Below are 27,016 nucleotides of genomic sequence, written 5' to 3'. Positions count from 1 at the left end.
TGTTTTTGTCTTACTTCTCCCACTGCTGTAGGTAATCCATTAAGAAAAATCCCATACTCAGTCTGGCATTCCATAGCTATAGGTTGCTCACTCCAGGCTGAACCCAGCAAACTTGCATAAAAAGAACAAAGATCCATGTGATAAAAGAACTGAGTGTTATTACTACATGCACTAACTCCATCCTTGACTTCTGGAAAACCTTCTCTCTGAATATTTTGCCATGAGCGTGATATGCAACTGAATAAAGTTACTGCTACTTTTCAGCAAAGGATTTGGAAGTGGAACTACGGAAAAAGCTCAGCACCAGAAGCATGACGTATTTCCTTCTGTTCAGTGCCAGGATTTTGATAGAGCAAGCTGGCAGCTGAGGACTGCTGCCAGCCCTCAAGCTTTCCATTTGCAAGGTGACAGAAGTCCATCGCCACCAGGCTGACAGCTGTATGACGTGCGCGATCCGCAGCATGACGTGGCCAGGACAGTAAGGCTGAGCTCTGCATAGCAGGTAGAACATCATCTTTGGTCACGAAAACAGGAAGGAAAGCAGCAAGTACAGAACAGCTGCTGTGTTAATGAAATCCATCAAATAGCAGCTCTTTAGCATGCGCACTGCAGCTGGCCTAGTGCTGGCCTCAGTTCTCCAGCTCTCGCAGAGTGCTATAACTTACAAGCAGTGGAAAAGTATTTATTACAGCAAGAAAGAAATATGCAATGGACCTTGCAAGTTGGGGTTTTTAAACTTCTTGTTGATATATGAAAACTGAATATCTGAGAGATTTTGTGCTGTAAAATTGGGTTCTATTTAATAGGGCAAGTCTAAGTAAGTAAACCTGTATCTTCTTTCCTGCCCATATGACTTCATATACTGCTAGGCTGTTAAGGTGAGAAAGAAAATTTCAGAAGTCCTAAAGAAGTCCTCACCTAAAGGCGAGGAGAAATACTTGCAGGAAAGCTCTTGTAGATATGCTACAGCAGACCCAAATTCCATCCATCTTCATGACTCAGATCATGAGCATGTCTAAACATCTCAGGTTCTCTCTCACATTTCCATATACTGATATTTTGGCCTTGCATACGTGGGACTGAGTGGCACAGAGGAGCAAACATTGAACAGCACTTAAATTAATCAAGAATGAAAAAGTCGCCAACAGTCCTGGTCCAAACATTGTAAAAGACTAATCGTACCTTCCAGTCCAGCAAATCATAGAATCATAGAATCGTTTAGGTTGGAAAGGACCTTTAAGATCATCCAGTCCAACCATTAACCTAACACTACCAAGTCCACCACTAAATCAGTTAAGGGTACAGTAGTAATTTCATGCTGCTCTGTAGCTTTTGTCCCCACCACAAGTTTGGCCAGTCATTTTTGGTACTCTGTAATGTGCATCTCAGGGTTTTGTGTAGAAGGAACTCCTTACTGTCTGTGGGATGAAGAAATGTTGTATTATGTGCCACAGGAGAGGCAAACGCAAAGGCAAGACGGAGTCAAAGGACAGAAAAACTCTCACTGGGAAGAGTTTTCTTCATTCAGCCTCCTGGTAAAAGCCCAGCCAGTTTCATTAGCGGTAAGTGATGCAGAAAGTAAGGCAGAAAGCTATTTGGGCACACACCCAAGGTTACACGCTGGGAACCTGCATTTGTGCACCCGCTGCCAGAGCACCACCTTCCTCTCCTGCACCCCTGGCCAGGGCAGAGCAGGGCCACAGACATTTTCCCACCCTCCCTTCACCAAGGAGCGACCGGACCCCTGCCTGCCCTCCGCTTGTCAGTCCCGCGAGTGGAACCAATAGCTGGCTGAAAATTAGCTCACAGTACATGCTGACATACCCCACTCTAGAGAGCCTATTTAAAAGGTTAACAACTTTTAAAATCCAATTAGAGAGTCTAATTAGCTAAAGTAATCTTTGGTCTGCCTACTAAACCTCAAACTAGATGAACGCAATAAAGATTAATTTCTTCCTCATTTCTGCTTAAGCACCAAAAAGTCTGCCGGAGACCTCCGATCACCTCTGTTTTCAGGTAGGCACTGCAATGACGCCTTCTTCAGAGCAAGTTCAAATACAGCAGAAAAGCTCAAGCCACAGACCTTGCGTACCAGTATCAACGACTGAAGTATCCTGATGCTGACAAAGCAGGTAGGGGACACTGCCATACATGCTAGAATAGACACAAAACTGCTATTTTTGGAGCAGCTAGCGTGCCACATTGGGTCAAAATTATCTGGTTTGCTAGGAACAGTAGCAGTTAAAACACGGTGCCTAAAATTACAGACAGCAATTTTATTTCTTCACTCAAGTATTTCTGTGGACGTTTTCCTTTGTGACTTAGACCAAGTCAGATCATCTTGTTTTCACTATTGCTTCTTCACATGTACGCATTTCCAAACAGGCAAGAAACCTGTTAGTTAGTTACTAATCCACTAACTAGTTAGTAAATAACTGGCCCTAGGCATCCACTGAAACACCGTCCCATCATTTCATAGACTATTCTTTCTCCTCCCTGCTGGGCATCAATAGCAGCCATTAAAAATAATTGAAATAACTATGTTCCTAGAAACTTTAAAAACACCCCAAAACTAAACAACTCTCCAACAAAAGTTCCTGAAAACTTCCAGCACGTGGCTACCTTGAATCTGTCATTAGCACACAGCCTCAAAGTAGAAAGATTAAATGCACAATACGTCAGATTATTTTTAAACGTCTTCTAATAAACTATCCTTGATTCTCTTGTTCGTAGGCACCCCAGGGTCTCAAAAGCCCCACGGGTTTCCTGGGAACGCTTCCTGGGAGCTGGTGTATCCTGCCAAAGCCATAGGATTGTTACCAATCAAAAAAACAAATTTCAGAGCAAAAGACCAGTGGCTAAAACGTTGCGCTGTCACTGGCCATTTTAAAAATCAGAAAGAGTTTTGTACTATGAATGGCCACACTAACTGCAGCCATTGGGGCAAACTACTGAAAGAAGCTGCCTACCCTGCCAAACTAGCTAATCACTTCGGGCTTTCTGTGGTAAAATCTGCACCGTGTTTAAAGTCCAAGGAAAGAAAGAAATTGTTCCATTTTGTACGAAGACATCGAAGACAAGTGTAAAATTATTTTTCCCTGTTGCAGGCAGATGCAGGTGCGAAGCGCATAAGAAAAAAAAAAAAAAAAAAAAGAAAAAGAAACCAAACCTGCAATGTACGTGCCTTTCTGCCCAGGCAGACCCAGCACAGCCCGGGCGCTCAGCCGCGGCCGCTGGCCGGCAGGGGGCTCCCCAGCCCGCCGAAGGGCCGCCCCGCGGCCCCGCCGCCCAATCACCGCTCCCGTCACCGCACCCCCGCAGCCGAATCGTCGCTCCCTTGCCAGGTGGCAGGGACTGCAGCCGCCCCCCGGCTGCGTGGCTCAAGGGCGGCCCGTGCCTTTCACAGAATCATCGAATGCTTTGGGTTGGAAGGGACCTTTAGAGGCCATCCAGCCCAACCCCCCTGCAGCGAGCAGGGACAGCTTTAACCACATCAGGTTGCTCAGAGCCCCGTCCAACCTCACCTTGAATGTTGTCAGGGGTGGGGCCGCCACCACCTTCTCTGGGCAACCCCTTCCAGTGCCTCACCACCCTCACTATAAAAAATTTCTTCCCTATATCCAGTCTAAATCTACCCTCCTTTAGTTTAAAACCATTACTCCTTGTCCCGTCACAACAGGCCTTGCCAAAAAGATTGCCCCCATCCTTCCTGTAGGCCCCCTTTCAGTACTGACAGGCCGCAATAAGGTCTGTCATCGTGTCCTAAAGGCTGCGTCGGGGCGCTGAGGAATTTAGCTCAGGAGAAATTTGCTCGAAGCATAGGGAATGGGGTCTCCCGCCTACCCGGGACTGGACATCTTTTGCCCGAGGGCAGAGAGCACCCCGAGGCCTCACAGAACCATGCCCCGAGCGCAAGCAACGTCCTCCAGCTGTTGCTCTGCAGTTTCTCATCGCCCAAAGGCAGACTTTGATACTTTTGGTAAATCTGTAAAGACAGAAGAAATTAAAAATATTTCAGAATCCTTTTCCCCTGGAGATGAAAACCCCGCAGCCTTCCCAGATAAGCAGTTGTCTCCATCGCCGCTGAAAGCATTCCTGTTTTCAGCGGAGTGTGGCAGTGATACACCTCAGGCCTTAGCGAACCCTGTTCCCCGAGACAATGCGTCATCAGAGACTCTGAAGTGATCACATACACTGTTATGCTCTCTAGAAAACGTAACACGTATGACGGACATAAAAGCAAACCAAACCCACTCCAGACAAAACCCGCAGGCAGTGTAAAATCTGCAATATAGAAGCATTGTCAATAATAGATATGTTTTATACACTTAAAGAAGAAAGGCTGTCCAAATTAATGTATTCATTTTAAATTATTTCCTACGTAGGTCAGCTGAAAATTTCAACAGGAAAGTTACCAAAAAAAAAAAAAAAAAACCAAACCAACCATGCATAGACTGTCACTGAGCACTCCAGCGAAAACTTCCAGATTCCCAGTTTAGGGAGATGGGCCATTTGAGATAAGAAATAGAAACTTTTAAAATACCATAATGCAGTAAGTAAGAGCTTGGTCAAAATTGAACAAATAGGAAACTTCAAGTATGTTAACTGTACTCCTCATTGTTAGGCTGTCACCATGCAAGATTTTGCAGAAAAAGTTTTCAGTTTCAGCATATGTGTGTTCATTTGCAGTCTGTCTGATGTCACTTTAACCTGTGTGTTTATCTTCCTCTGGTGTAGGCGGCCTACTACGGGTGCTGAAATTTGGAACTCGGGGACTTAACGTGTAGAAGTAGCTTCCCATATGCAACCTGATAATCTCCTACACAACCCTTCTGCACACGCTCTCGGGACGTTTGCTGTTACTCTGGAGAGCCATGAGCACTATTTCATGAGAGCACCCTGTGCTCCTGGCAAAGTCCAGTGCTGAGTCTAACTGCACCAAGTGGTACAGGGAGCTCCGCCGTTTCCTACGGGGAGAGACCGGAGACCAACAGAGGAGCTATCCCATTACAATCTGGCGGCTCCTAATGCTGCCCGAGATGGCTGCAAGACCAAAAGTTTATGTTTTATTCCAAAACAGCTTTTGTGGAGCCACGACATACAGGTTTCTTGTTACTGGGAACTCCTTTCCAGGGGAAGCATTACTAGCGAAGGGAGGGGAAAGAGTCACGTCCTGCAAAGATCTCTTCATCAGTGAGCTGAAATATAAGCAGGAACTGATGAAATCTGAAAATGCTGTAGAATCTGAAGGAAGGATATACATTGCCACGAGTCAGTCAGTCAGCTACAGTGTAGCTGAGATTACTCAGCGAGCTGGGTTCAGTCGAGCACAGGTTTAATACAGGATCCTCTGCTTCACTATCGAGGAAGCAAGAACATCAGTTCTCTAACCAGGCTAGTACCCTAGAAAGGAAAGGCTCAGGAGGGACTTAAAAAGAAGTAAAAATGAGCTTGCAGGTGCGGCACTAAACAGGAGAGTAGCAAAGCAGGCACGCGGCCAACAAAGCAGGCTGCTGGTGGACAGACATCAGCTCTGCGCCCGCTCCGCCCATGCACCAGCCTGGAGTCGCAGTCCTGTCGATGACAGGGGGAAGGAGGGGAACGGCCCGCGTGCGGACAGCCACTCCCATGGAAAAGAGGGGGCTTCTCTCAACTGTTGCCATCCTTCCCGCTTCCAGAAATGGCACGCCTGCCTCCCTAGGGCTCTTGTCCAAAACGCACCCATTTTCTCTCTCTCTTTCGCTCTTCCTCTCAGCAGAAGGGAGGCCTGCACTCCACTTCTCGTGGCCAAAATTAGCTTTGCCTGCATTGCCAAGAAGTGTTGAGTTCGTTCAGCACAGTAAGTCAGGGGTCAATCAAATGCAAGATGAGGGAACACAGCAGCCTTCGCTCTCCTGCTCTGCAGAAATCCTGAAGCAATGCCTCCGTCCATACCTCCAAGTGTTTCTGCAGTTGATAAATACCTCTCATTTCTTTACTGATGTCTCGGGATCAAACCCCACAATACTTTCACTCTAGAAAAAGGTGTTAGACTACAGTATTTAGAGGCCTTCAACATTTAATCATAGTCCAGCACTTCCCCTTAGACATTCTTCGTACAGCACCCTTTTATAGAGGGCTTGTAAATAGCATTTGTAACTCTTAGCACACCACTTAATACCAAATTACTCAGTCCTAATGGCAGCAATAACACATAAACCAGATTAGTTTAAAACTGGCTATATTATGTGCCTCTTTTAGCCAGAGCTTACCATTATTTGGTAGCTACCTCAGGCCTCTTGTAACCCTCTTTGCCAAACAACTGATTTCTCCCTAAAAAAAGAGGAATGTTATAGTCTGCCTTGAGTCCACTACTTGGCTTCAAGTGTTTTGACTGTGGGCGAAGGGGAATTAGCCAGCTAATAGGATAGCGATAACGGAGAACAAGTGCAAAGTTTCACAACTTTACTGAACTTCTGACAGAAAATAACCATCTGAACTCACACTTTCTTGCTTAGCACCAAGTATTGACATTATGAATTTACAAAACAAGCCTCTTTAAAGCAAACACATAGAAAGCCAAATACCCATAAAATTACTACAGCGCAGATAAAAATCCATCATAAATACTTTTGAGTCAGTATTTTTAGCTATTTGCCTCCTCCAAGAACAAAGACAAGAGAACACACTAGCATGTGAGTGCCCTCCCTAAGGGATAATGGCCAGTTTTAACATTTGCCAGATTTTACCTAGTGGCTTCTGTTTTCTTCGAAAAGATACTCAGCTTTCCTAATGTTGTGGGGCACTGTGTCAAGGGAGAAATTATTTCATTTTACTTTTTTACTAATTAGAAAACACCATTATGGCTCTTGTCAACTACAACCAGCAGCTAATTAACTCCACCACTTTCCCTATCGGTTAAACAATTTCACAGAGCACAAAGCACTACAAAATCTGCTAAGAAGCCCAGATAACACAGAGATGTCACTATCTTCAGTGGAAAAGACAAGAATGATGGCAAACAAAATCAGTACTGTTTTACTTGAGCATCTCTTCAAGCACCTTGTGACAACCACAGAACTAATATCACCACCAGCTGAGAGTGGAACAAGCATCTGTGCCAAATACGATGACAGGTCTTAATCTCATATTCAAAGGCATTGGAGGTACCAAGTTTTCCTTCAGAAATTCAAAGGGAAATTTTATGTATTCCAAGAGAATGTACTTGTCCAAAATAGACTATGAGCATGGAAGGGAGGAAATAAGAAGTCTTTTGAGCATCCAAACTCAACTTGGACTTCTCAGAACAGTATTATCTCCCTCATGGAATGGGGGGTTTTGTTATTTGATTGTGCGAGAAGGGGTATCTTCCTTGTTTTGGGTGGTTTTGTTTTTAAAGAATCTGCTTCATGAGATGCAAAACTTAAAGAATCTTTCCAAACAAAAGAGCTTCCTAAGCAGATTACAAGAATGTACTACCTTGAGCTATTAAAAGTTACAAGATTTTCAGTTCCATAGATCAAGCTTTCTCTGAAAAGCCTAACTCTCCAACCTCTTCCTTAAGAAAGCACAAAGTTTTGGGGGGGTTTGGGGGGGGGTTTTGTTTTTTTGTTTTCCAAACTGCATTACATAACACTTTTTTTTTTGCTTAGAACTTCTTACTTGAAAAAGCAGGTTTTTTCCTAATCCATATAAACATTTACTATGTTTATGTAGTAATCCCTCCACCTTATGATTCTGTATTCCTATAATAAAAAAAAAAGCAGCCCCTCTCCAAACTCGCACAAGTTTTCCAAGCCCTTAGTCCACAGTTCAATTAAAAGTTTCACTGTAACAGATTAAGGTCACAGACAAAGTACAAGTTTTGTTTCTTGAAGGAAATCCACAGGAATTATTGCGCTCTCCCTGTTGCCTTCATGTCTGTGAAATACAAAAGGGTTCAGAGAACTTTAACACAGATAATGAAGATACAGACCCACAAAGTGATAGGAAATACCTAGACACAGAACACGGATATGGGTAGGGACTGCACAGATACCAACTTAAACCAGCACAGCAAGACGTAGCTGCTTTTTGCCAAAATTTGCTTGACTGCAGTTTTCATAATTCAAGACAAGTCATGAGGATCAGGGTAAACTGAAGTGAAGATTATTCAACATCAGGAACAGCCTCTACAGCCTTCATAAACCTGGAGAGACAGTGCCCAGATACAGTGCATGAGACACCCCTCACGCTTCCAAAATGCTCAGTTCAGAAAGTGCTTGGTTAAGTCAGTCTCCAACAAACCATTCACTTTTTTTTTTTTAATGTGCCAAGAGACCACACAGAAAAAAATCTGCAGCTTGAACTAACTGTCCATACCTTTCCTATTTCAGGCTCTCAAATGCTGAGTTGCCAGACAGCATGTGTGTAGATGGTGTTATTTGACCCACAGATCCTGCACAGGCATACACAGCAGAGTGGTTCCAAGAAATGCACTCAGGAGCCTGTAGAGGTGAAAACTGAAGCCCATACTAATCAGATGGAAGCAGAAGAATCCCGGTTCCATATCACTAGCTCTACCCAGTAACCAAGGCATAGTGGTTAGACCAGCTGATGGGGAAGAAAAAACTAAACAAACTAGAAAGCCTGGAAAGCAGATACTTGAGTGACTTAAATGAGGAACAACAGGGCAGGGGGGAAATAAAGTGTGAATGAGAACTGTGGAGCCCAAACCTTTATTTTTTGAGAGGTACTTCAACTAAGATATGAAGGGAGAGACGAAGGATAACCATATCCTTAACACGCATGACGAATCCATTCAGTGAACACCATTGCGAAAATAAGCCTTTCTCACTATACATTTCCCAGCCTGTGAGAAGGGGATTTGGGTTAATCCTAACCACCAGAAAGGAAGCCAAGCTGTTCTTTCGAAGTGCTGTCTCAAGAAACTGTTTCTGAGAAGTGTGAGTCTTCCTGCCACTTACAGTGAGGATCCAAAATGCACGGTTTGCAGCCAAAGTCCAAGTTTTTAAGGGCATGGCAATAAAGTTGGAGCACATGTGTGCACAGTAGCGATGGCCAGAGCTATACGACATATATAGCAGACAGGTGTCTGCAAAAGTTTTGTGGCTTCACTCCTGTAAGGATCAAAACTGAAATAGAAGAGCTGAACCAAGCAGGAATGTTCTGCTGATGGAAACTCAACTAGGGGAATACCAATACCATTAGTTAGTTTGCCTATGAAGAAAGCTGCTCCTTAGGAATTAAGAGTGTTTTCAGTTAATAGCTTATCCACTAAGCCCAGGATTTCAGATCTTCAAGGACACAATATGTAAAGGAAAACTGGGTATCAATCACATGAAAAATAATTCTGTTTTCCTTAGAAGAATCACTCCCCTTCTGAATTCTACCTACTGCATTTTGCTAAAAGACCTCTTCGGATAAGAGCTTTTTGTATGTGTATTAATATCCTCTCCAGAAGCAAGTAATGGAACGATGCAACCACTTTCTTCTCACTGCCATGACCGATACCCATTTTTCTTGCATCCTTCTAGACACAAAGCCAGAATATATTTTTTAAAAAATTAAGGTACGTATTTACGTTGGAAAATGCTGCATAGATGATGTGATTTATTATACACTTAGAGTGGTGCATTTTTTCATCAACATTCTTAACTTGAGTTTATTTAAAAGGCCTCCCACAGATATTTGGACTCACTGGATTTTGAGAAAAGGAAACAGCACAAAATGAAGAATACAAACAACAACCATTGCCTGTCTTTATGGACCTCTACATTTGTTGGACAGTATCAGACTTTCCTGTGTGCTACTATTTATGTCGGGTACATAACTGAAAGACTGCAGAGCCTTCAGGGTCCTCCACAGTATGAAGCAACACCTGGAAAAAAACCCCTTTGTATTTAATTGATGGTGCAGGTGATTTAGTAAATGAATTTGGGTTAAATTTCCTTAATCTTTTTGTGTTCTATAAACTGGAAAAAAGCCTGATAAAAATCTCACAATTCCCATATGGAAAAGAAATATCTACTTAGGCAATTCAGTCACAGATTATTAGGTAGTCAAATGAACTGTATGCTTTACTACCTTACACAAGTTACTTCTATAGGTTTTGTGCTAGGCATCATGAATCCAAGCTATCAGCTATCTTACTGCAGTGAAAAAAAGCAAGGTTTTTAAGACAAAATAGTACCTTAATGATTTAACTGAAGGTTTAAATTCGTACAAAAGTTTAAAGTATTAATAAAATAGTAGAATTCATATATATTTATTTCTGCCCTATTAGACAGACCTGCTCAATTCAACTCAAAAATTCAAGTAATTGCAAATGCAAAAATATTTATCTTCAGTACTACGAACTACAATGGATTATTTTCATACTTTAAGAAACTGAAAAAAACTGAAACAAAGAACAAATAATCTTGTCCTTGCTTGCTTCCTTTTAATTTAAGTATCTTAGATATTCTTCCCAAGTGAAATACTTTCTTCCTCTTTTACCTTAGAAACAGTGCCTTTTCCCCTGTGTTTGTCATGGAAGATTACACAGATGATGAGGGTAACTGGCTCCTGCAGGATTAGAGGGGAGCTTTCCTTAAAAGTTTTCACAAACATTGGAATTCAAAACCTGTTAGCAAAGAAATAAAATTGCTCTTTCACTTTTAGTTGTTTTTACCATTATTGAAAAAGGCAAATGAGAAGTCTAATCTGTTCAAAACCTTGTTTAAAAATACAGAGCTAAGTAAGCATATTCTTGAGTTTCAAATCAAAGTGCAACAGATGCAAAATGTGAAATCTTTTAAAATGCATCTTCACCCTTTTCATAATATGTGTATCTTTTGCCTTGAAAGGTGGTATTTCACACATCAATAGTTTCAGACCTAAAAAGGGCTCCTGAGTAGTACTGCACTTGTAAGAGTTCAATATTCTTTTAAAAAAAAAAATTCATAAAATAAATGGATAGCTTGACAAAGTATGAAGCACTCCAATATTGAAAACAGAAGAGGAAAATATCACTAAAAAGATTTTGAATTGAAGGCCACACTCTTCAACTGTGTATATCGTGATCCACTATCTCTCAAGAGTGAACAACTTTCAAGACTCATATGTACTAAGATTGAAGTCTCCCTCTTGCATATGAGATGCCTACATTTATGCCCACTACATTTCTAGGTGGTCTGAACTTAATCACTCCTTCCCTCCCTCTGTATTCTTTTATTAGTAGATATTTGAATAAACACCACTTGAAAGCCTGTAATGAAAAGTTGCATGCCGCTCCAATAAAAACATACAAACAAATATTCACATATTTTACTGTTCTAACACAAAAAGTTCTCTATAAAGAGTAGGAATCAAAATAGTGTCAGGTAACAGGATTACCTAAGGATGCATCAAATTTCTTTTTCCACAAAATAATTAAGTTTCTTCATTAAAACCGGACAGTATTTCAGTTCTACAAACCAAGCCCTATAGATCTTTTCTTTCACTTCCAATAGAAATTTAATTCGGACAGATAAAAGACTTCCAAGATACTTTGTTGCAACAATAGCAACCCATTTCAAGTAAGGAAGTAATATAAGGTTTCATTTCTGGTCACTTATGTGACTACAATACCAATTAAAAAAATTGATTAATTCTTAAGCTTCACAAATTCCACTTTTTTAAAAATCTTTATTTCCTCTACTTAAATCAATTTCTAGAAATTTTGCACAACTTCTCTTTTTTTTTTTTTTCTCTAATTTTTTTCTTAGAACAGAAGGAAGGTGCCATTATTGTTTTGCTTCAGAAGCCAGTCCCTACTATCAGAAAAGACTTTGCATGGCCACACACATGAAAGTGTTCAGGTGCAGTATCATACAGATCAGTAAAGAATATACAAAAAACCATAGTGTATAATACTGTGACAGTTTTTCAATATATTCACATACAGTAATCTCCGACTACCTGTAACTAAACTGGCCATAAATCCTGAAGAACCTTGTCTATAAAACTGAGTAACCCATCAATATACTGTATCTCTTCTAAAAATACCCGTATTTTACACTAATATACAACGTATCTGCTTGCAAACACAGAAGTAGCCATAAATAAAACTTTATTCTTTCATTTCATTTACAAGCTACCAAGTACCATGTATTTACACAGCACTGGACACTTAAAGTAGTTGCAGTCACAAAATGATCCAGACAGCTATTGATAAAGTAAAGGATCTTAAGGTAAAAGCAAAGTAATACTGTAACAGGTAAGTGGCAAAAAAGCAGTTTTGCCGTAATGATCAGACTTGCATGTTGCATCAATTCTGGTTGAAACGACTGAGCCCCATGCAATTCTCAGCTTTAATTGTTTGCAGTCTGGCTAAAGTTTGTACAGTCATTTCTCTTTTGCAGTTATTAAAATAAAAAAGTTAAAAACTATAGCAGCAACAAGCAAACCCTGTGACAGGAAGGCAAGGTTTAAGAACTAAAAAAGTTTATACAATGTGCTTAGGAAGGTTGCAGAATTTATCTTCCATCGGCTGGAGTTCGACTGAGTGACAACATGATTCGGGCATATCTTTCACACAGTTCGTGTGTGGAGTAGGAGGGTAACTTTGGCGGGTCATTGAAACCTTTAATCTCTGTAGAACAATCTAGGAGTTTTGGCAGGAAATCTGTCAGCTTTTCTTGCAAGTTAGCTGCAAACAGAACAAGAAAAACAAATGTAAGCATTTACATCTGCATGTGGAACTCTCCTTTTTCTGCCCAACACTGACTTTTTTTTTTTAATTGGTGGGTTCAACTAGAAGGAGTTTCACTTGGAATAATCAATCCACTTTCTTCAGGTCTGCCAGCAGTAACTAGGACACAGCAATTCCTAGTAAGATGTTAATATAAATGCCCCTTCAGATGGTCTAATACCACAAATGTTTTTCCATTCAAAAAGCATGTTTCCTTTAAGGCCTAATACCCCAGTGCAATATATGGAAAACTGTTTATTTAAATGTGTACAGGATTATTCAAAAGTCAGGGTAGCTCAAAATACATTACCAAGGCACAATAGATATAGGCTCAATTCAAGACACTGAAAACATCACATTTATAAAAAAGGTGTGCAAGGGCCTTTTACCTTAATGAATAAATGACTTACGTTCCATTTCTTGTCCAAGATAGGAACACCAACGGTTTCTCATATCTTCCACAGCAACAATATCTTTTTCTTCCATTTCATCCACCAGTAGTAATGGCAAACACGGGACAATAAGCTCATTCATAATGATCAGGCCATTATTTACTTCCTGATCATCTCCTGATTCAAACAGTGCTGCAGCATGTTCATTTAGTTTCTTCATAAACCACCACAAAAAAGGAAAGCCTTTAAGTATACAGCATTTCACATTCTACCACACATCAGTTTCTGCTTGTTTTAAAAGCACAGTCTTCCTACAAAGCTACCTGGTAATTTGCATTAACCACAGTTGCACTTTCATGTTTACAGCAATGATGCAGATACTCTATTAAGCCACTTGATCTTGTGCTATTCCTCAAGCCACTTCATTCTGATACCTGCCAACTCAACCTTTGCAGCTGTTCTTTTTAAGACTGAGGTCCCATCACCTGTTTTTGTTTTCTCACTATTGCTGGAAGTGACACAATCAAGGAAAAAAAAACTTGTTTCCTGCTGGTGCCTTTTCCATTATTTGTCTCCCCGTCAAACTGTGGCAACAGGGTGAGTCTGCTCACCAACACTGTCAACTGTTGTTCCTACGTAGCCCAGACACGATGGCAGTGAGCACACAATTTACAATCATAAAGATGATGATTATTCAAAAAAAAAAAAAAGGGAATAAGGTTTTCCTTCTTACTTTTTCTTTTCTTCCCTACACAAGTCTAAGTATTAACTTGTTAATGAAAGGGGGTTTTGGTTGGTTTTTTTACATGATGGCAACACGTTTCTACTAATTAATTTTGTTAAAGCTATGCAGCAAGTTCCACTTTTTGAAACATACTTCACCCTTCACTTACTAGCAAACATTCTCGTCTGTAGTGAGATATCAGCTCTTCATCATGCCCTCTGTACGGGCCTTTGGACAAGAGTTCTTTGTTATTCTGGTAAGCATAGATAAGGTAGAGCAAGGCTTCCATATAGCTGAAGTAAAGTAAAGAAACAAAAACATTAGATGCAACATCCAGATACCACCTCTTTCAAGCTAACTACTGTGCTCTTCAAAGGATATGTAACTTCACTTGCTTGTTTGACTCTAAGTCCACCTCTCCCCCCAATCTCTTCCTAATGTTTTTTCTACAACACAATTTCATCTTTTATGCACGTTAGAACAATTTATTTTATTATCAGGTTAGATCACTTGCACATGAAGTCTGATCCAAAGCTCACTGAAACCAATGGATATCATTTCACTCACTTCAAAAATACCTTTGGATTAGCCTTGAGTATATATGAAAAATGCACACAGGAAAAATTGTTATGTTACATTAGGTTTGATCTTCTGTTGCCATATATATCTTGATAGCATTCTACACCTTAGCAAGTAAGATTTAAAGCTGTCACCCTATTTCTAAAAAATAAACTGCGAATTTTTAGCCTCACTATCTGTAAGTTCTTCCAAACCACTGAAGTCTAAAGTTGTGGAAGAAGCCACAACAGCATTTCAAAAGCGAAGTGCCACTAGACTGTTGGTATTTCTGTCTTTAATCTAAATGCAGAAGATAAATACAAGCCTAATTGGTAAAGGACGAGTAACAGAGGACGTAAGAACCTAACAGTTAATCAACAGAGATCCCTTCACGCACAGATTAAGAATCTTCCCTCCAACTGCTGCACACCATTTCTAGCAAACACCTTAAATTGTTAATTCTCTGACTTACAGAAACCCAGTTATGACAGCCAGCCACTGAAAGCAGTTCAGGCAGCTACCCTAAAAACAAGCAGTTAGAAATCTCATTTTTACCCACACTAAAAAAATCTAGGAAGAGAAGTTTCCTAACGGAGTGGTTAGAGGAACAGTACATTGTGCACTCACTCACTCCTAGTGAGAACAGAAGGTCATGGTTAAGGTCTGAACTACCAAAACCAAACCACCAAACTACTAAAAATGGCTAAAAATTAGTAGACAAACTCAAGACTTACAGTAATGCCTCCCAATGAGACAACATAAAAAGAAGGGAAAAGGCTACTTGAAATAGCAATGGTTCCTTAAAGCTTTACCTTCTAATACCCCTGTTTAGAAGAACAAAATGAAGCCCAACACCATAATTTTAGAATCTACTGTGAAGTTATTTCTTCCACAATGAGATCTGCTCATAGTCCCTTGCAATCCTACATATTTATTGCTTCAATAATTAATATATTACAAGTACAGTCACTGTTCTCCACCTTTTTGTCCTCAAAATACAAAGCTATGCTTTCACTAAAAGAAGTAGTCCTATTACCCTCTCCTCAAGTGCATTTCTGCTGCCCGTGAAACCTCTTCACACCACTGATCACCAACACAACTGACCAGACAGCAGAAAACTTAATGTAGGAGGAAAAGGGAGAAAGATGATTGCAAGGAACTGGAATTGCTGGATATAAAGCCAGAGGAGCAGGACCTTCTCTCCCTTTCCATTCTTAGTTCAGTTATTTGTGAAACTGCAGGTTGAAATTCAGTGTCAACTACTGCTGGCAGTGGCCTTATTCCCAGTCCCTCTCCTCCTGCTCCGTCCCCAAGTTTTGTGACCTTTCCCTGAAACAACCGTAGTGATATCTAACAGCAAGGTAAGCTATTTTAAATCATCATTACTGTACATCCGAGCTCAGAGTCCTTATATATCTTGAGGAATAAGACTACAGTGTAAATTAGCAAACAGATTCTGCCTTTTCACACCTGAAGTGGATATAAGCTCCTTTTTTATAATTTCAATGTTAATAAGGGAATTGGAAGAATTAGTCAGTTTAGTATTGTTTTCAGAATAAGGATGGTAGCAGTGCCCTCTAGAGTGTACAAGATGTGATCCTCAGTAAATATCTCAGTCCTTTGGGAACCTGCAGCTGAAACATGGGTGCGTAATTGAAATAGATGCCTTTAGAGTAGGTCAATGGACACACATATCCTCGCCCATTCTCTAAGCATGCTTAAAACTAGCCTTACTGTCTTTATTTTGAATACCTCTTGAAGCATTTATGAAATTGCATTTCTTGCCAAAGGGAATGAATGCTACACTTGTTTGGATGTTAGGTGAGTCTGATAATATCGTATTTTTCATTTCTGACCAATATCAGAGTCTAAGACTGGTCATTATAGGCCAGTAATCTTGTAAATTACAAAGATGTTTGTTAACAAATGCCTCACCCTAATTTTGCAAATTAATGTAAATAATGGAAAACTATACCAAAACTACTGTTCAGAAGAGCAGAAACCTGTGCTTCCCTCCCTCCCCCTGCCATAATCAGAATATATTATAGTAAGAAGTGGATTAGTGAAAACACTGGTATTTTGCAGTTGAAGATGCCATCCTGGAGCCCCAGTACCAAGGAACCTGAAGATCTTCCAATCCTGCCTGCATGCTTAGAGCATGCATGAAGTCCGGGGGTAACAAGGAGGGTTCCTATATACCACATCAATGCCAGTGACATTTTTGCCTCCTTAAGGGATCAAGCAATACCAGAGTGCTTATTTTTCAATAATAATAATAACAATAATAATAATAAGAAGAAGAAGAAGAAGAAGCAGCAGCCAGGCAATCTTCTGACCAAACTTTGTCCATAAGATGTTCAAGACTGACAGAGTAGCATATTGCAATTTAGATTATTAATGAATGTACTATTTATTACACACTAGCAACCAGAAGACAAAACAGGACTACAGGCTCATTGTTTTAGCCACTAGGCAAAGATGTCGCTTGTCACAAAGACAAGGCAGTGTCTTTTCCAATCAATTTTCCTGTTTTCTTTGGGGCCTTTCTTGTTTGGGAGCATACAAGACAAGAAAGAGAAATATGAAGCAATTTATGACACAACATACGCACAGAAATTAAGTTTGATTCCCACTGTAATTCCCCTACCTACTGTGCTATACAGGAAAAAAAAAAATCAGTGATTGACTGCAGAATTGTTTTCACAGTCAAAAATTTCTATTATGTGATAGATCAATTTTCACACAACAGATGTCAGCCACTGGATATTTTACAGCTAATCATTTTGTTCCTTTGGCTGGGCATGGGAGGAAGAGACAGTTTTGAACAACTCTGTTTCAAAGACTCTCTTCTGCAGAACACTTTGAGGCATTTATACTGTAATCACCATCCTTGTTGCATGTAGAAGATCAGAGTGTAAGTTTTAGCTGTAGTGCATTAAGTACAAAAATGTCACCAATTTTATACAGCCACAATTCCTGACTTGGTTGGAAAAGAGAAGGGAATGAATCACCATTGCCTCACAGAGCTAAGAAGAATCGGCTACAACTATGATAGCTATGCATTATAGTTTTCCTCAAATATGTTCTTTATTCCTGACCTTTAAAGCCCATCACAGCTGGAATTTTGGCTCAGACAAATGCAGAAGACAAAATCGCTTCTGTGGGAAGACCCAGTAAAAAGTTGGAGAAGACGGGGACTTGACTAATTGTCATTGCTGATGAAAGCAGATAAACGTATGTGCATATGAGTGCTAGAGAGGAAAGATTTTTATGTCTGAGGGATACCCAGACCACTTCGATTAGGAGAGAAGGAGGAATACAGGTGCACGTGGAGGGTGCTTTGAAAACGAGTACATGGCTTGATAAGGAAAGAAGAAATGGAGATTATAGGAAGCTGTGGGAAACTTTGAGGTAGATGCAAGACTGAAGACATTAACAGACCAAATAAACGCTTAAATAAAATGAAGAACACATTAAACAATTCTTAATTTTAAAACCAGCTTTACTTATCAACATTACATTTTGCCTTCCAATTGCTCTACCACATTTGAGTTCTATACTAACACTTACCTCTTTTTTTGGAAAAACTCCAATCCTACCATGAGAAACATGGTTGTTTCCCTGAAATTTCTATAGTCTTGATGCCATCTCTGCATATAAGAAAGGGCATATAGAATTTCATCCACAAACATGAAATACAATTTCCCCCCACACACACACACACACACTTAGTGTTGAATACTCATAGTAAGTGCTAAGGACTCATAGTAAGCTTGCATGTTGGAAAAGTCCGCCTTCTCCCCCCACCCTCAATAGAAAGAAAATTCTAAAATACCTAGAATATTTCTAAATGAGATTATTTTTACAGAATGCATTACCATTTGAAAGGAACACAAAGCATCTTTGGAGAACCACAGTCAGAATTACATGAGATCCCCTTTTTCTTCTCGAAGCTAATAGCCTTTTTTTCCTTCCCTACATTACACTTAGTTACTTACTCAGAACATGTTAGAAAGCTTCTTCATACACTAAATATTAAGTTTAACTTTCAGTATAAGAATGACAGAGAAAAAAGCCTGAACACATTATGTGGGAAGTGACAAAAAAAACCCCAAAACAAATTGAATTTAGACTGTGGAGATAATATATACTGGAGCAAAACATTTATCTTACTGCATCACCATTTATACAAGGTGACTACTGGTATACTTTACAAGTAAACGCTCTAAGTGAAAAAGGTGCTTTTACTGCAGTTGGTTAGTAGCCAACTTTCAATTGCTTAATAAAGATAAAATAGGGGATAGTGTATAATACATAGCCACTTACAGATTCAACACAAAGAGCATGAAAAAGGGTCCATGAAATGCCAAATCACTATAAGAGACAAATACTGATACAATCTTTGGAGAAACCACCAACTATCTGCCTCAGGAGCTAAAGAAGTGGCACATATCTGCAGGGGAATAGAAGATACTCCACTCCCTCACTCTTAAAGCTAAGTCCGTAATTGTTTATTCTACCTGTGCAATACCAGTCAGAAAATGGTAAGACATTGGAGCCTTGCACAGCCTAAAAAAATCCAACAGAAATCCCACTATGAGAGTTTTTTCCCCTCACAGGCCAGGGACGGCATACTGTAATGCAGCAGGCATCTGCTGTAGGTCCTAAACATGGTAATGAGAAATGACAAGTAAATATTTTTCATTTGGTTTGTTGAGGGGAAGATTACTCCCATAGCCCTCCTGAACAAGCTTTCTGGACCTACGAGCATAACAATGAGGTTTAAATGGTGCACTGGAATCTGCCTAGGACATAAGTATCCCCTGTTAAGAGGCATTAATGAACAGTATCACGCAGAGTTGAAACTGATGTTGTAAAGCCAGCTACAGACTTAGTTTTAAATATGAGGTGAATTATTTTGGCAAATATTAATCATGATTATTTAATGTCTGAGATTTGCTCTCCTTTCCTTTCCAAGTTTTTCTAAATAGTGCAGGAGGAAAAATTAAAGGCATAAACTGGCTATGTATGGTCTCGGCAGACAGAAGAATCTAGTGCTCATAAGAAAACAGGAATGGCTGTAGAGACAGCTGGAGGAAAAGCACAAACGTGACTGTGCCTGCAACCCAGTTCTTAAGATGTGTAAGGCTGGGCTTAGACCACTCTCACTCCTTCACTGCTAGCTGCTTCTGACTAGAGAAAGCCAGTTGGCTCATATGGTGATAAATTATGAAATACTGTTAGCGACATCGAGACACATTAAGGAGTAAGGACAGACTTAAACTTGATATTTATTTATGGCTCAAGTCATTGGAATTACAGATGTGGAAAAAGCACCTTTAGATCACCTGGTCAGAGCAGCATTCCAACAATTAAATGTCCTTCAATAACCAGTTTTAACTTCATAGTATAAGACAAGAAGAAAATTGTGAAGACAAAATTCAGCTTACTGGTAACTATTTCATGTTACAGTTCCATTTAAAGCATAAAAAATACTGACCTCATATTCCTCCATGTTTACTTCATCTGGCTTTATCATTTCAAGTTTAGCTTGAGCAACCTTCATTATGTTACGGCACCTTATAAAAAGCAACAAGAAATCATGGAAGCTTACTGGAAATTCAAAAAGGCTATTATCCATACAAAGACAGAAGCCTCAAACAGTATAAGCTACAGCCTTATGCAAAACTATGAAAACACTGTGGAAAATGTGCTTTTTATTATGCATGGTATAATCAGCAGGAGAGGGCATACTTGAGAAATATATGTGATGCAGGCCTGTGCTATTTAAGAATTCCTTCGTTTTATTTTGCTAAATTGCCACATTGCTCAGTCTTTCTTTTTAATTTAGAGTTCAGATGGCTTGAAACTGCTCAATATTTACTTCGCAAAAGTAGTATTAGAGGATTATTCACTATGCAGAAATCAGACTAACGTTCTCTATCTCTCAATTTGTTTATTTCTTTAATTAAGTAAATATATGGAATTTCGAGTGTAAAAGAGACATTGTCTTGCATTCAAGTAAGTTACCCATATAGCTTGCAAGTCTTCTTTGCTGTCTTCTGCTGGCTTTCAGGGCAGCGAAGAATGCAAACTACACAGCCTTACACAGTGTTTTGAAAAAAGGCACAGAAATCTATGCACAAAATTATGAGCAACACTGAGTATTTCTCCTTATTTCATAGTGATAGAAACCCAACTTCTTGTTTACTATCTTTATAGAGATTTTTATAAAGATATTTTACAAAATATACTTGCAAGCCATTATCCAGAAGATAAAGCCAAACAAACACACTAGCCTTCCCTCTTTACGTGCACTATCTGAATACGAAGGGGCGTCTCCACCCATCAGAGAACGTTCATGAGCACAGGAAATGAGACATGCAGGTCTTATTACCTTTCATCAAAGCTAAGATTGTGATCTCCAAACTGTTCCAGTAATGTTCTCTCAATTATCTTCTTTGGTGCCTGGTTTTGGATGAAGTAAACAATTGCATGACGCAAACGGTAATCACATTCAGGTGGTGGATCTTCCTGGGCTAATTTTAGCAGACGCGTGTATTCCAATTTAATTGCCTAAATAATTTTAAAATATACATTATTCTTTCTGGCTTTTAACTCTTAAACATCACAGATATTAACAGGATTATCATGTCCCATGGCCTTTTGCCTACAAAATAATTTTTTAACAATTCCATACTCCACCCTTCTAACAAGTCTAAACTACATTTAAAAACAAAACAAAACAAAACAAACCCAAAACAACCAAAAAACCCCCAGACAAATCATAAAGTTGTTCCTGTCTCTCCTCAACTAAGCCTGCCAAAATCGCAGGTGGAACTTTACATCAAAAGCAGTCCCAATGCTGTGCTACGTCTCCGTGAGTGAAGGTTTCTCCAATCCCTAGAGAGGCCACTAAGCATTTACAGTCCAAAGGCAGTGTAAGATTTCAGACACTTTACTTAAAGAAATCTTCTAAAATCTCGTAAAGTAAAAATGGTACTCTTAATACATGGTTAAAACGCAAACACACGAATAAAACAAATTCTACAGAAAATTTAATAAACATGTATGATTTTGGAAATACTATGTGAGAATGGAAAATGTCTTTCAACAAAAATCAAATTGTAGGATTTCTAAAGAAAATAATACTTTAATATGAATACTATTAGTCTCCTATAGGGCAGGACAGAGTCCTCACTGAATATTTTAGAGGTCATCAGAAGCGTTTACTTTTCCAGCTTTGCCGGCACATTAGATTTTAATGAACATCATCTGTTATGTTCATTAGATTTTATTCACTGAAACTCTACAGCATGAACAAGAGCAACAACAAGAAAAATAATTAGAAAAATGGTGACAAATGTTAATATGTTCCATAATTTATCTCTCAAAATAGGGAGGTGATCAGATTGTTTGCTAACACTAAATGTCAACTTGAAACAAATGACTTGACACAGTAGCTTCACACATTAGCGAAGTTTCAATACAACATATGCACAAAACAAAGCTCCAAAGCAGGCAGAAAAATACCCTGTTCAATATTTCAAATTCCTTTACGTTGAAATACCTGGCAGTAGCAGGTAACTTCTTCACATTTCACTATCAGAAATTTGGGCTCCCATCCTCTACTAATACACATTTTGTTTCAGGACTAAACACGTGGGTAGGATAGTATTCACACAGGCTTAAACACAGAGGGTGTGGAGAACTTTAAAGCTTGAAAAAGTTTAAAACTTAAAAAAGGGAACGTCCTGCATCAGTATTTTAAAGTACTAATCATATGCATTATCATTAAAAAGGAAGTTTGGGAGAAGTGATTATAAATATCAAAAGCCACAGACAGAGTTGCTATTACCTTACATCAGAATAAGTTCTACCATTAGAAAACCAACATGGATGACTACGCAATTAAGCCCTGTTTATTGGGGTAGGCCAGAAACAAAAAGCAATTGCTATTAGACATTTAGTTTTTCAGAGAGTTACTTAGAAGTAGGAAAAAATGCAACACAAAGCCTGTATTTTTATATACATATTTAAACAAAATAGAATGGTATACTACAGATTCAGAAATCCTATGTACAATGAAAAAATAACACTATTTCTTTAGGCAGAGTACAAGAAAAAGGGATGGTAGAAAAAAGTATTATATGCTTTCATTTTCTCACTGAGAATGTTACATATAAAGACCTTAAGGCAAGCATTCTGCAAGGAACTGTCTGTGAAGCTTAAAGAAGGATGACTGATCAAGAAGTATCTTAGGTTAGTACTAGTCACATCTCAGGCCTGAGATCTAAAGGGGGAGTGAAACCTTGGCAGTAACAGTGACCCACGTCAAATGGGTTTTACCTGGGTTACACTAAAACAAAGACATCGTAGGAAAACCCCACAATTTTCTGTAAACACTCATTTTATAAAAAACAAACACATGAAGAAACCCAGAGTATAACAGCATTAAAAAATATCATAGAAGCTTTTACAGTAAGTTTACGGAGTAACATGAGATTTCATCTGAATACGTTTCAAAATACAAATTTTGTTACTAAGTAGGACCTTCATCTGCATACGTTCATACTAACATGTTCCTCAAAAGTGAAGCATATTCCACCTCTAAGTTACTGCAAACATGATTTAGCAGAAAATGAGTGAGGAAACTTTTCTACTCTCCAACAGTTTAGTGACAGAACATTTTCCTCACTCAAAGACAGATTCTGTCCCCCGTGAAGTGAAAATGTTTAAGCATTCAAAATTAAAGACCGAAAAACATTTCAACTGAGAATTGTTTTGATAACTCTGAAGCACTAAATACAATTTTATTTTGAACTGCATTTCTGTTTTAAAATTATCAAAACACCCTTCATATTCAAAAAAATAATTCAGTGTAATTAAACTTTCTGGTAAAGAGTTTGATTTGATCAAATGAGGATTTTTTTTTTTAAACTTAAAAAAAATAAAAGAGGTTGACACCTTTCCATTAAGTAATAATTTTGAAAAAACACCCCAGCACTGAATCCCAAACAAAACCTATTTCACTAAACAGAGGCTATGGCAGGTGTCTCTCCATTCCCTGAGGGAGGGCACTGTCAACAGAGACAGCCCTGCAAACAAGTGTTATGGTCATAACACTTCTCCAAGTATCCATTACAAAACCCCACACAAACAGACAAACAAACCAACCCATGAGATTTCAATTTCCTTTCCAAGGGGTTAGAGAGCATTTTGGTGGTGGTGTGTGTGGGGTGGGGGTGTTTGGGTTTTGTTTGCTTGGTTGTTGTTTGTTTGGCATTTTTTTGTTTCTTTTTTGTTTGGTTGGTTTTTGGTTTGGTTTTTGTTTTTTTTTTTACAATTTCTTCTAGTGCAACTACACCGTAACAATTAAGAAGAAAACAGGCTTCTACTCAACAGCAAGAAACTTCTTCCCCCTTCCAAATTACATTTGAGAGGATTTTACATCATGTCAAAGTAATTCCCTAATACCCTGAAAACAAAAAAGATCATGAGCTAAAAAATTCTCAGAAGTTTGTGTATTTAAGAAGACTAACACATTTTTAAATCTGGTATCATTGTGAAGAGTAATAACCACAAAAAACCTAATGTCTAATTCTCAGTAATAAAACACTGCATAAATAAATAGTATTGACATCCATGCAGTTACACAAAAGAAAGTAATTTAGATTTACTAAAATCTTTTAAGGAATACAAAATAAGAACATCTCTTTGAAATAAACAACAAATTACTAATTACTAATGCCCCTGGGTGAAAAAAACCTGATGTCCCAAACAGTCTAGAGAAGACATGGTTTTTGTTACTAACAGGGGGAAAACAATACATATTCTTACTGATTACACATCTAGGTTTCATGTTACTTGCTACTATTATTAGAAAGGTAAAATGCAGGAAGGTATAAGCTACTGGTATCAAGGTAGTATACTGCTGAATCAATAGGGAAATAGCTGTCTATTTTTCAAGGGAGAAATATCTAAATGGAGGACTGATGTCATAGAAGAGTACGTATAACTGGAACAGTCTTAATATGCACAGGGTGGAGGGAGAAGGCATATCTAATAAGAAAAGTCAGAGGAGAAAAAAGTTGAAAATGTTAGTTGTACCTTAAAGAACCCTGCTTCTGGCCCACACCTGTCATAAACATTCCTGGCTTTACCTATAGCCATGATAATACCTTGCATGTTCGGGGTCAGCATGACCTGCCACAAGGGATTTAAGGTAAAAGTTTTGAATGATTAATATTTTAATGACCAAATTCATTATGCTTTTAGTCTCATGCAAGATAAAAAGCAACTTAATGCATGCATACATTGAAATGGCACATTTCAATACAGATCTGGTGTGCATATTCTGCAAATCAGTTATGGCATGTGTATATATTTTTACTGTAACATATGATTAAAGGAAGCTTACACAAAAATTGAAAAACTGTGTCAAATACAATTTACAAGTTACATGGTCAAAAATTCCCAGGAAAGGAACATGCATCGTTCAGCATTAGTATCCATCAGAAACTGCATACTGAATGAGTGCTACCCATGGCCACCAAAGGATATAAAAAAAAGAAATTTCAAGTAGAAAAATCACCCAATCACACTTTATATATATTATACTAAAAACATGGTAAACTACACTGCCTGTATTTTATGTGTATTTCAACATCAAAATAAGGGACCCATTGCTGCAAATGCAATTGGTCCCTGAAGCATTTGCAGACAAGTTCTTAAAAATCAAACCCAAAACATTTAACAAACACAAAGCCAAACACAACACATATCTCACAGCTATTCACATCTGTTATTATACAAACAATTTAATACATCTAGGTTACTCAGAAAGGCCTTTCCCCTTTGTTATCAGTGAACAAAGAAAAACACTCCCTCTCTCCCTGCCCAATGTATAGCTGGCACAGCAACTGGCACTGCAACAAAAGATGAAGAACCCTAAACTCTCCGGAAGAGTTTCCCACACATAAAAACATCATGAAAAAAAACCCCAACCCTGAATACACTTAACAAAAGGAACAGGGAAATCGGGAAGAAAGTTATCGTCCTCTAGAGAGACAATGGCATGGGGACAACAGCAAAAAACGAGGAAAAAAAACCCCCAAAATAGGTCATTAGGTGAGGCTAAATCCTCGTGTCTTTAGAGGTGGAGACTACACATCTGTGAGAAGTCAAACTCAGTGTGACAATGTCAATTAAATAATTTTATTCCCCATCCCACGCTCCCAGTTACAACTGATCACAATTACAGGGCAGAATGATCTGAAATATCCATTTGTTCAGGAAGCGAAAGCTCCCCACAGCCCACAAAGAACACATGCTCAGACACCTGAGAACATGGGCTGCACCAACGCCATCCCCAACCAAAGCAAACATGGAGTAAGCAGTGCCAAGGCAGGACAGTTTGATGACCTGGCAGTGTTGCTTTCTGCTGCTAAAATAGGGCAGCAGAAAACACTGTCTCTCAGCATAACATGGGCCTCTCATCTGTTCCTCAAGTAGTACCAGGTACTCAGACCACCCTGGGTCTGAATTAGGAAAAAAGATTTTTTTTTTCTTTTTTTTTTTTTTCCTGCTTAAGCTTTGGAAGAGTCAGCTCCACCAGCCATATCAGTTTCAGGTTATTTCCATGGATAATTTAACGCTTGAAGTCCGAAAAGCTTAACCTTGGCAAATAAGAGATCAGACTTGAACGTTAGCTTTATTGGGCTGACAAGGAAGCACAAAAATTAAGAACATCATTCACTATCTTGTCACTTTCTAAATAATGTCATAGTCCACAGCTTATCACCAGCATTTCAAAGGCTATCTAGCCTAACACAAACATTCAACTTCCACAGCTAAAAAGACAAATATACCTCCTCCAGTGTAAATGGTACCATGCAAAGCGTGCCCAATTAGAGTAGCTAGTGCTTTCCTCTCATATTTCATCACAAATTAAGACATTGTTAAGGTTACAAATCGCTAAGCGTTTAGTTTTGCAGAAATCTGTTAGGTGTCACGATGTGCAAACATGCCAAAAATTCTCATCAGGCAGCACAAGAAAGCACCGAGGAGGAGCGGTGCACACAATTGCAATCAAATGTACCTCATCGTCATAACCCCCCTCCTCTGACTCAATCACAAAAGTCCCTACATCAGGAATCGCCACCTCTACAACTCGCTGGTTAGGAGCTGGTTGAGCTGGGGCATTATCAGAGCTCTGCAGAAGAAAATCATTATCAGTATGTGTGGGGGGAAATAATAATCAGAATAAAAAAAAGATAAAATTACAGAGACACACAAACTGACAGGCTGATCAAGTAAAATTATGTGCACTGCTGAAGTTCTGAAAAAAAATCGTATTTATCACTTATAATCTACTTACAGTTTCTTAATGTTTTTAAGCAATACATTTTAAAATTAAGCTATCATTATTATAAAGATTTCATTTGTCCTTTATTCATTAATTACATCTTTACAGATTAGTATGGCAGTATTGCAACTCTAACATCCACTACAAATTTAAGGCAGTAAAAGGATGAGTCTGTGAACCACCACTTCTTTTCATACATTCATACTAATTACTAAATATAACTGAAGTATCTGATGAATTCATACTAAGGGATGGCAACAAGCCAAAGGCTAATATTTCCTGAT

At 38.9% G+C, this 27,016-nt stretch overlaps 1 protein-coding gene across 4 annotated transcripts in view; it reads right to left on the bottom strand.

Annotated features, from left to right (window-relative positions):
* Positions 1 to 12,053: 12,053 nt before the first annotated feature.
* USP25 (ubiquitin specific peptidase 25) overlaps positions 12,054 to 27,016 on the bottom strand; it is a 93,470-nt gene continuing 78,507 nt past the window's right edge. Inside the window, exons 19-26 of one of the 4 annotated variants that reach the window (XM_075723417.1) lie at positions 26,466 to 26,579; positions 24,476 to 24,571; positions 20,763 to 20,941; positions 19,866 to 19,944; positions 17,936 to 18,015; positions 13,977 to 14,100; positions 13,102 to 13,297; positions 12,054 to 12,649 (exon numbers count right to left, since the gene is read on the bottom strand). In XM_075723417.1, the coding sequence (XP_075579532.1) occupies positions 12,477 to 12,649; positions 13,102 to 13,297; positions 13,977 to 14,100; positions 17,936 to 18,015; positions 19,866 to 19,944; positions 20,763 to 20,941; positions 24,476 to 24,571; positions 26,466 to 26,579 (1,041 nt within the window). In that variant the 3' untranslated portion in view covers positions 12,054 to 12,476. The remainder of the gene's footprint in view (positions 12,650 to 13,101; positions 13,298 to 13,976; positions 14,101 to 17,935; positions 18,016 to 19,865; positions 19,945 to 20,762; positions 20,942 to 24,475; positions 24,572 to 26,465; positions 26,580 to 27,016) is intronic. The other 3 variants (XM_075723423.1, XM_075723430.1, XM_075723440.1) reach the window with 3 other exon arrangements.

The sequence above is a fragment of the Pelecanus crispus genome, chromosome 1 (assembly GCF_030463565.1).
Source record: "Pelecanus crispus isolate bPelCri1 chromosome 1, bPelCri1.pri, whole genome shotgun sequence".
Taxonomy (NCBI): domain Eukaryota; kingdom Metazoa; phylum Chordata; class Aves; order Pelecaniformes; family Pelecanidae; genus Pelecanus; species Pelecanus crispus.
Note: the sequence above shows the minus strand (reverse complement) of the source record. Positions and strands in the feature narration are given on the sequence as shown.